Source organism: Rana temporaria, chromosome 1, assembly GCF_905171775.1.
Source record: "Rana temporaria chromosome 1, aRanTem1.1, whole genome shotgun sequence".
NCBI lineage: Eukaryota > Metazoa > Chordata > Amphibia > Anura > Ranidae > Rana > Rana temporaria.
This window is the reverse complement of record NC_053489.1, coordinates 366,125,892-366,136,786: the sequence shown is the minus strand read 5'-3', so window position 1 is coordinate 366,136,786 and position 10,895 is coordinate 366,125,892. Positions and strand designations below refer to the sequence as shown.

The window sequence follows — 10,895 nt, the reverse complement described above, 5'->3', positions numbered from 1 at the left end:
ATGCAGATATCTTGACGCTCGCCCCACCCCCGTATCCCATAGTGCTCCGCAGCTTTCAGGGTCACCGTAATGGCTGAGACCAGAGGAAGCGGAAGAGGGACAGGAAGTGGACGTTAGGTAGACCCTGTGTTACCCAGAGATTTGACGGGGTCCCCTCCCCACAGAGCTAGGGGTAGTGGCGCCCCTCCCCCCGGATAGTTTCCAGGTAGACGCATAGGGTGCTTTGTGGGAGGAAGGAGGGCTGTGACACTGCTCCTGGCTGCACGGTTATCACAGCCCTCAGTAAGGTAACATTCTGAAGGTGTAAGTCTTATTTCCCTGTGAAATGATTCTTTCTTTCTTCTTCCACCTCTTAAGGCACGATCAAGATGTCTGAGAATCAGGGAAACATCCCCATCAACAACACCAATGGAAACCGTGTGCGGACCCCCAATCTGAACCAGAACCCCCTCATTAACGTGCGGGATCGGCTTTTCCATGCCCTCTTCTTTAAGATGGCGGTCACGTATGCGCGCCTGTTCCCTGCCTCCTTCCGTAGGATTTTTGAGTTCTTTGTGCTGCTTAAGGTAACTATTTTTTAAAGTTTAAAAATCAAAAATGACATGTAGGCTGCAGGTTGTCATTCGCTGCACTTCAGGAAACCAAAACGTCCACTCTTTCAGCTGCAAGGGTTAACTGTTCCTCTATGCAGGGCTGTGGAGTCAGAGGAAATTTTGGGTACCTGGAGTTGGAGTCAGAGGAAATTTTGGGTACCTGGAGTTGGAGTCGGAGTCAGCAAACAATGCACCGACTGCAACTCCTACTAAATTTAGATTGTCGGAACATTTAGGAGTCGAAACATTTATCTACCGACTCCACAGCCCTGCCTCTATGTCTAGGGGACTTGGTAAATCAGATTTACTTACCCGATCCTCCACTTCTGCAGGTTTCTCCGCTCCGCTAGACCTGTCCCTGCAACCTTCTCTCCCCTGCATTCCAGCAGTCTAAGGTCCTCTGATGGCATCAGGACTGATGTAAGAGCCAAAGGCCTGCATTGGATATAAGGATGTTGGGGAACAGTCTATCGCCAGAGCATGGAGAGTGATGTCTGCTGGGCCAGTGGAGAATCAGGTAAGTTAAAGTGCTTTTCTTTTCCCTAGACGTAAATGAACACTTACACAGTGGGTTTAGTTTTTGGGGTTTCCTGGAGCTGGGCTTCAAAGGCTATGTTCACCTCATTGAGTATGTTGCACCCATACATAAGGTGTAATGTGTTAAAACAATCTCCAGGTCTGCCTCCTGCACCCCCTGATTTCCCCAGCCCCCCCCCCCATGTGACAGCAGGCGGGGGATCCTCTCTGTCACATATTGAACATTGTGCAGGTCCGCCATTTATTTACAGAAATCTGTGAATGAGACCTCTACAAGTCCTGTCTGCCACTACAGCAAATGGCTTGTCCTTAATGGACTATGAATGTGCTGGTCAGCATGCTTGTAGTAAAGATGTACAGGCAACAGAACTGCAGGCATTGTGTGCAGGAGCCTGACATTGAACCCGTGATAAACAGATTGTGATTGCAATGCTCTGCAGGATCCTTTGAAAAAAATAATGTACGTTATATAGTTTAACAAATTTGCTTGGAATCCTAGGAGCCAGCTTGTCATTGGCAAAAGGCAGCACAGGTTGGATGTGTTGGAACAAAACTATGCATTTTGCTGTAGGAGCATAGGGGTGAGGGTGACCATGCTGGTCAAGCAGTGTTATATTCAATAGGGATTGGCTCCAAGCCACATCTGGAACTGAGCGATCGCATCACCACGCTCTGCTGTGCTCCTCCGCAGGGGGGGTGGGTACAGCTTGCTTCAGCTCTTGGCTGAGAGCCAGAGCTGGCTGTCAATCAGGCATCTGGGTGTATCCCGACAATATGATTGGGATCCTTCCAGAGCCTGGAGCAGCTCTGTGATGTCAGCTGACAGCAGGCTTTAGCCCACTGTCAGCCAATTCTGTGTCGCAGGAGTGTAAGTGTAGTGAAAGAAGGGGGTAAAATACCACGCTGCTAAATGAGAACAAGGCAGCTGCTAGCACAAAACATACAGAAAATATGTGAAGAAAGTGAAAGGGTTAAAGTGTGCTGCGCTAGTGAATGGGTGATAACCCGAATAACCCGGGGTATAATGATATTCCAAAAATGAATAATAAAGTGAAGTGCAGGAATTCTTCACGTGAATAGATATATAACAAGTATGGCTGTGAAACCAATTAATGCATAGCTGATAAATCAAAAATAAATAAATGAGAACTAGCATGCATCAAACAAGTCATAAATGGGGGTCCGTATAAATAGTCTCAAAGATAGAAATAACCAATCTTCTCAGGTAGATGGGGGATGGAGCAATAGAGAATCCTGATGGTAAGGAAGGATGTATGTACAGAGCTGAATCAAATAGCTATAAGATGGGTACTCTTACTGTATGACGAGGACCCAGAACCCCTTGGGAATGGGTCAAACAAGCTAAGGTAAGAGTAGCGATGACACAGGCACATCGGATGATGGACACTGGTGCAATCAGGAAATTTCTCCCATCTGTTCACGGATGTATATGGATACTCCAGAAAACAGTCACTGGCTCCCAGCAGCTCAGATGTATAGACAGCAAGGGCAATAATATCCCTCCAGGGTTTTATAGCATCACATGAAAAGGAACAAAAAAAAAAAGCCTCCGCATGGCACAGATCAAAAAAAAAAAACGTACAAAAAAATTAACAAGGTGTTTAAAATATAAAATGTAAAATTCCAGCAAAAATTATAGAGAGGTGATCACTGATAAAAAAGGCGCAGTATAGGTAGCAGGCATGGAACCCTGTGCATTTCATTCTACAGGGGTACACCCATGTGGAGGCTCTTTTTTCTTGTTCCTTTTCATGTGATGCCTTAAAACCCTGGAGGGATATTATTGCCCTTGCTTGTCTATACATCTGAGCTGCTGGGAGTCAGGGACTGCGTTTTGAGCCGCTGTTTTCTGGAGTATCCATATACATCCGTGAACAGATGGGAGAAATTTCCTGAGTAAGTGTAGCCCTGTGACCCAGAAGAGAAATATAGCCCAAAAAAACTTTGGCCATACTTTTTTTTATAGACCATTTTTTTGTCTCGTTTTCTTGTGTGGGTGTTTTTTTTTTTTTTAACAGGAAACATGTATATAAATTGGTAGTAGGGGGTAGTTCAATTTTGATATTGGTTCACACTTGTATAGCAAATATTACTGATCCTGATTTTTATTTTTATTTTTTAATTCACGATTGCTTGGATTCTAAAACTGTGTGATTCTTCACAGATCAGACAGATCATAATGCAAATGTTCAGGGTATCAGAAAGTAAGGAATTCTTAGTTCTCCAGATTAGATCATCATTGTTAATTGTTTCTGGCATGTGAACTTATGCACTAAATGATGGTGGTAATGTCCCTGTATCACCCACCACATTTATTTTATTCAAGCTCCTGGATATTTCTAGGCTGTTGACATTTTAGGCAACTATTTCTTAAAACTGACCAAGATTTTGTGTTTTCTGGGTGTCTGCACAGGTAAAGTAAACCTGCCAAGAAAGAAATCTAAGTGGCTGCCGTTGCTAACTTCCTTCTGAAAATTTTAGTTGCCTGGTTGTTAAAATTGTTCACTACATATTATTATTTTTTTTTTTTTTTTTTTTTTTCAGAGAATATGACCTAAAACAAACAAGCAGTTTAGGAATGTAAGAAGTCCTTATGTGATCAATGAATAGAATCAAAATGGTTGGTTTGACAGATAGGCAGTTAGCATTTTAACCACTTAAGCCCCGGACCTTTAGGCAGCTAAATGCCCAGGCCAGGTTTTGCGATTGGGCACTGCGTCGCTTTAACAGACAATTGCGTGGTCGTGCGACGTGGCTCCCAAACAAAATTGGCGTCCTTTTTTCCCCACAAATAGAGCTTTCTTTTGGTGGTATTTGATCACCTCTGCGGTTTTTATTTTTTGCGCTATAAACAAAAATAGAGCGACAATTTTGAAAAAAATTCAATATTTTTTACTTTTTGCTATAATAAATATCCCCCCCAAAAAAAAAAAAATATATATATATATATATATATATATATATATATATATATATATATATATATATATATATAAAAAAAAAAAAAATATTCCTCAGTTTAGGGCGATACGTATTCTTCTACCTATTTTTGGTAAAAAAAAATCGCAATAAGCGTTTATCGATTGGTTTGCGCAAAATTTATAGCGTTTACAAAATAGGGGATAGTTTTATTGCATTTTTATTAATTATTATTTTTTTACTACTAATGGCAGCGATCAGCGATTTTTTTTTTTATTTTTTTATTTTTTTTATTTTTTCTCGTGACTGCGACATTATGGCGGACACTTCAGACAATTTTGGGACCCTTGTCATTTTCACAGCAAAAAATGCATTTAAATTGCATGGTTTATTGTGAAAATGACAGTTGTAGTTTGGGAGTTAACCACAGGGGGCGCTGTAGGAGATAGTGTTCACCTAGTGTGTGTTTACAACTGTAGGGGGGTGTGGCTGTAGGACTGACGTCATCGATCGAGTCTCCCTATAAAAGGGATGACTCGATCGATGCAGCCGCCACAGTGAAGCACGGGGAAGCCGTGTTTTACATACGGCGATCGCGACGGAGCGGCTATAAACGCCGCGCCGTCGTCCCAGATCGCTCCCCGAGGGAATCCAATCGCCGCATGTACCGGGGGGGTCTCGATCGGACCCGCGGAAAGGCGGGGACGTACCTGTACGCCCATCTGCCTGTACGTGCCATTCTGTGGACGTACATATACATGCGGCGGTCAGGGAAGTGGTTAGGAGGCAGAGGTCCGCACTGGCAGCCTCTGTATTTCATAACGGGTTTCATAGTTGCTCCACTTGTGTGAGGTTACTTGAAGAATATCCTTTTTTTGGCAGGACTTAGAAGGAAGCGCATTAGGGCCGTACATGCGATAAGATTACAAGAAATATTTAGTATGACGAACGATTAGCAGAATATCTGATCATTAGTATAGTGCTTTTGATAGCCGATTCCAACTTTTCGGATGACAAAACCTGAAGGGGCAGGCTAGAAGTGAACACAACGTCCCATTTTCATTTTTAATTAGTACGCACTGCGCATGCTCGGAAAGGGAAACACAATCTATTGCCAAACAATTAAATACATTAAATCGCTTCCCAAGTTGTATCCCGTCGTATGGGATTTTTCAGAAGTTGAGTAACCCTAATGCCGCGTACACACCATCACTTTGTGATGAAAAAAAACTTTAATTGACCATGTGTGGGGGAAAACGTCGTTTTATGTCTTCAATTTTATGTGTCGTTTTTTAAAACGTCAACTTTTACTTCACAGAAATTGACCGTGTGTAGTAAAAAACGTCGTTTAAAACAACGTTTTTTCACCCGCGCATGCCCAGAAGCTACTTATGAAGCGAGCTTCAATGGAAAAAGTGGTGAGAACGTAACCTCGCTTTGCTAGAACATTGTGAGAAAAACGATGGTGTGTAGGCAACTTCGTCTTTGAAAATTGAAGTTTCAAAAACGTCATTTTTTACTTCACAGAAAATGTCGTTTTTTTTCAATCACATAAAGTGATGGTGTGTACGCGGCATTACAATATGAGACTAGCATGCAAAAAATAAAATGGAAGATTAAGTTTCATTATCTCATCGTGTGTACCAGGCTTTCGTACCAGGCCCAGCTTTTGTTACCTTCAGAACTGCTTCTCTACCTGTACAAGTCTGTGGGAATACAGAAGCAAATTGAAAGCGGATAAAATGTTTCTACAATGAATTCTGAATGATCTCAGAAGTGTCAAAAGCATGCTGTGTTTTCAGCACAAATGTCAACATTAATCCCTAGATTTGGCCATAGATGGGTGGGTAGGTGTAGCTCTGAGAATGGCAGCAGAAAAAATAATCTCCTACTTTCTTCAGTTTGTCGTTGCTCTATTGCACATTACAAATGACCCGATGACTGAAAGAAATGCTGGAAACCTAGAGCATTATTTATATGTATAAAACAGATGATGGACTTTGAAGGCGTAATAAGTTGAAAAATTGGATATTTATTAAGAATATACATGAATTAATAGAACAGCATAAATTACATAATTAAAGGGGTTGTAAAGGTAAATTTTTTTTTTTTTTTTTTTTTTTTTTTACCTTAATGCATCCTATGCATTAAGGTAAAAAAACATCTGACAGCACCGAGCCCCCGTTTTACTTACCTCACCGTTTGAAAGTCCCGGGCGCGTGCTTGTCATCTTGTTCGGTTCCCAGCCTGGCCGTTGATTGGCTAGGCTGGGCGGATTGATAGCAGCGCAGCCATTGGCTGGCGCTGCTGTCAATCACAGCGGAGGGGCGGGGCCGAGTGATACGCCGATGTATCACGGGAGCGCGCTCGCAAAAGCTTTCCACCATGCGAGGGAGCTCGCATGAACCTGGAAAGCTTTTGCGAGGAGGAGCCGAGACAGCCGCCGAGGGACCCCAGAAGACACAGATCCGGGTCACTCTGTGCAAAACGACCTGCACAGCGGAGGTAAGTATAACATGTTATTCCATGTTATGGAAGATAACCATATAGGTAGAGGACGTATCAATAATAGTGATCAGAACGAGGCAGACAAAAAGCATAGGAAAATATAGTCCTTCTCTTGCTCCAAATAAAATGAGTTATGCTCATCATATAGACCCAAACTCTGGTAGGGATCCTTGGTTTGGATATTGACGATCAGTTTGAAAGTTTAGGGAGGTAAGTTCAAAACAGAAAGAGAAGGACTATATTTTCCTATGCTTTTTGTCTGCCTTGTTCTGATCATTGATACGTCCTCTGCCTATATTGTTATCTTCCATACTTGGAATAATTAGTTTTACGCTCCTGAAGAAGCGTTTTCTCAACGCACAACATGTCGGGCTGAGCATCGTATAACATTTCACCTTCTGAAAACTTCAAGGGTTTTTGTTTCAACCATAAATGAGAAGTGGTCGCTAGTCTCCCACTCTTATTGAATTTGTGTACTATACCCATATGTAATAGGTGGTCTGTCATGCTAATGGTTCTGTATGTTTTTATATATATACATACCTTCTCATTCAAAGAGTTTTCTTTATTTTCATGACTATGAAAATTGTAGATTCACACTGAAGGCATCAAAACTATAAATGAACACATGTGGAATTATACATAACAAAAAAGTGTGAAACAACTGAAAATATATTTTATATTCTAGGTTCTTCAAAGTAGCCACCTTTTTGCTTTGATTACTGCTTTGCACACTCTTGGCATTCTCAAGAGGTTGTCACCTGGCGCAGCACCCCATCACTCTCCTTCTTGGTCAAATAGCCCTTGCACAGCCTGGAGGTGTGTTTGGGGTCATTGTCCTGTTAAAAAATAAATGATGGTCCAACTAAACGCAAACCGGATGGAATAGCATGCCGCTGCAAGATGCTGTGGTAGCCATGCTGGTTCAGTATGCCTTCAATTTTGAATACATCCCCAACAGTGTCACCAGCAAAGCACCCCCACACCATCACACCTCCTCCTCCATGCTTCACGGTGGGAACCAGGCATGTAGAGTCCATCCGTTCACCTTTTCTGCGTCGCACAAAGACACGGGGGTTGGAACCAAAGATCTCAAGTTTGGACTCATCAGACCAAAGCACAGATTTCCACTGGTCTAATGTCCATTCCTTGTGTTCTTTAGCCCAAACAAGTCTCTTCTGCTTGTTGCCTTTCTTTAGCAGTGGTTTCCTAGCAGATATTCTACCATGAAGGCCTGATTCACACAGTCTCCTCTTACCAGTTCTAGAGATGTGCCTGCTGCAAAAGGTGGCTACTTTGAAGAACCTAGAATATACATTTTCAGTTGTTTCACACTTTTTTGTTATGTATATTTTCACATGTGTTCATAGTTTTGATGCCTTCAGTGGGAATCTACAATTTTCATAGTCATGAAAATAAAGAAAACTCTTTGAATGAGAAGGTGTGTCCAAACTTTTGGTCTGTACTGTATGTGTGCGTGTGTGTGTGTGTGTGTGTGTGTGTGTGTGTATATATACAGCCTTTCCTGATGCTGTGATCGCGGCGGCAATCCGCGGATTGCAGCCACGGTCACAGCATCAGGAAAGGCCGCGGCTTCGGCCTAGCTCCGGAGCCGCGGTGGCCTGTAACAGCCAATCGGCGACTGCCGCTGCCGACATCCTCCACTCTGGGGAAAAAAACGTCCCCTGACGTGCTGCGCGCCCTGCCTCTGCCTACAAACCCCAGAATGCTTTCTGGGGCTTGTAGGCAGGGCGCACAGCAGTCAGGGGACGTTTTCTTTACAGTGGAGGATGTCGGCAGCGGCGGCCGCCGATTGGCTGTTACCGGCCCGCTCTGCATTATGGGGATTGTAGGCAGAGGCGGGGCAGCAGCACGTCAGGGACGAATGGAGTCTTGTGGTGGTGGGCATTGATGAGAATAAATCTTAAACAAAACACATTTTTCTGTCATGTAAATCTCTAAAAAGGAGGTGAAAAAAGTATCGACTGAACAGTACAGAATCCCATCAGATACGGATACGTGGGCTGGTGGGCATTGATGAGTGAATGACATTGGGCTGTACTGGTGGGCACTGGTTGGCACTGATGAGGTGATGCACTGAGGTGATGCACTGGTGATATGCGCTGGTGGGCAATGATGGGATGCACTGGTGCATTGGTGGGCATTGATGAGGTGGCACTGATGGGCTGCACTGGTGGGCACTGATAGACCCCAATGAGGTGGCACTGATGGAGACTGATAGGCTGCACTGGTGGGCACTAATGAGGTGGCACCGATGGGCTGCACTGGTGGGCACTGATGTGGCACTGACAGGCTGCACCCCACCTCTCCACCCTAAACAATTATCTCCTCCCCACCTCTCCACCCTAGGTTTTTTTGAGATGAGGGGGAAAAAAAAAAATCGCCCTAAAATATCGGCCGCAAAAATCAGCAACACATATCGGCCGCCCTGATTTCCAAATATCGGCATCGTCCAGAGAAAAACCCATATCGGTCGACCTCTAATATAATATAATATAATATAATATAATATATATATATATATATATATATATATATAGTATATTTTCAATTCTAGTTATCGGGACGTGGCAGTTTAATATTTTTTCTCATATCCACAGTCCCACTCTGATGATTTGACTCATTATTTCACTAGAGCATTATTTGATTTGTTTTTTTCTCTACAGAATTTCTCTCCTTTTATACTGATCCTTGAGACAGTACTGATTGTCATCAGAACAGCAGATTTTGGACCATCACCTCCTAGGGCCCTTTGCAGAAAGATGCACATCACGAACAAACAAAAGATTTCCAAGCACAGTTGCCTGCCAGCCTGCAAAACAACCAAATTGGCCCTAACAGTTTAAATTAAAAACAGAGGGTTTTGTTTGCAGATATATGCATAAGCTGTAGTGCCCACACCAAGAGACCTCTGTATATACAGCTGTCCTAACTCTAATTTCCAAAACCTTCATAGTAGGAGCACATATATGAATGGATCGATTTAAAGGGGTTGTAAAGGTTAGTTTTTTGTTGTTTCTCTTACCTTTTCCTTTAATTTCCCTTCTAAATGTTTTTTTTTCTTTTGTCGGAATTTCTCACTTCCTGTTCCTCCTCAGTAAGCTGCTCTGGCTGACTAACCCCCAGCCAGAACGGTTCGGATAATGGTGGCAAGCTTACTGAGGAGAAACAGGAAGTGAGAAATTCAGACAAAGAAAAAAAACATTTAGAAGGGAGGAAAAGGTAAGTGAACCAACAATGCACTAGCTTAAAGAAACCTATTTAGAAAATAAACAAACCTTTACAACCCCTTTAAGGACAGGTATGCCAGGAGGGAGCTCACCACTCAAAGGCACAGGGATGCATGTGAGGTCCAGCAAGAGCGCAATGACAGTAAAGACATCTAGTGCGTCCCCATACACAGAAACCACCCCAATCTATAACTGGTCTTTGCAGCAAGGTGCACATGGAAGGACAATGTAAATAACAAACGGACAAAAGATTTCACAGCACCATTGCCAGCCTGCAAAACATTGGCTCAGTTAAATGCCTCTATATGAGAATCTGTACCACTATAGTCAATGTCACTAAAGCTCTAGAAAGAGCACATAACTGCTACCAAAAAAGGTTTGGACCTTTTGGAATGGGGATAAATACTAATCGTAATCCTCTTGCGTATGCCAGAGAAATAAGAAAGGAAAAAAAAAAAAAAACATTTTAAACTAAGTTGCACATCTAGTCAACCAGCTTTAACATGTTTCAAGGAGATGTTGGTAAAGCTGTGTGTGCAATTAGTCTGAAACACAGCTTTACCAACATCTCCTTGAAACATGTTAAACATGTTAAAACTGGTTGACTAGATGTGCAACTTAGTTTTAAATGTTTTTTTTTTTTTTGGGCTTATATTGACCCTTCCTGCACACTTGTTTCTCTAGTCACATGCTTTAGCAATGATGTGAAGGTATTGACTGAAGATTTGTATATAAAAAGGCTGAAAACTGTTAGAATAACAACTGATGTAAGAAAACTTGACATTTTGTACTAAGCCATTTGATAAAATTTAAAGTTAATGGTAAAAAAAAAAAAAAAAAAAACACACCACACAAATAAGCTTGTGTGGTGTGTTTTTATTTTTTATTTTTATTTTTTTACTATTAACTTTAAATTTTATCAAATGGCTTAGTACAAAATGTCAAGTTTTCTTACATCAGTTGTTATTCTAACAGTTTTCAGCCTTTTTATATACAAATCTTCAGTCAATACCTTCACATCATTGCTAAAGCATGTGACTAGAGAAACAAGTGTGCAGGAAGGGTC

General features: G+C 42.1%; 1 protein-coding gene across 1 annotated transcript in view; it reads left to right on the top strand.

Moving 5' to 3' along the window:
- Positions 1-21: 21 nt before the first annotated feature.
- The window catches only part of TMEM259 (transmembrane protein 259), a 52,978-nt gene continuing 42,104 nt past the window's right edge, over positions 22-10,895 (top strand). The window contains exons 1-2 of the mRNA XM_040322194.1: positions 22-205; positions 358-566. Coding sequence (XP_040178128.1) covers positions 369-566 — 198 coding nt within the window. The 5' untranslated portion in view covers positions 22-205; positions 358-368. The remainder of the gene's footprint in view (positions 206-357; positions 567-10,895) is intronic.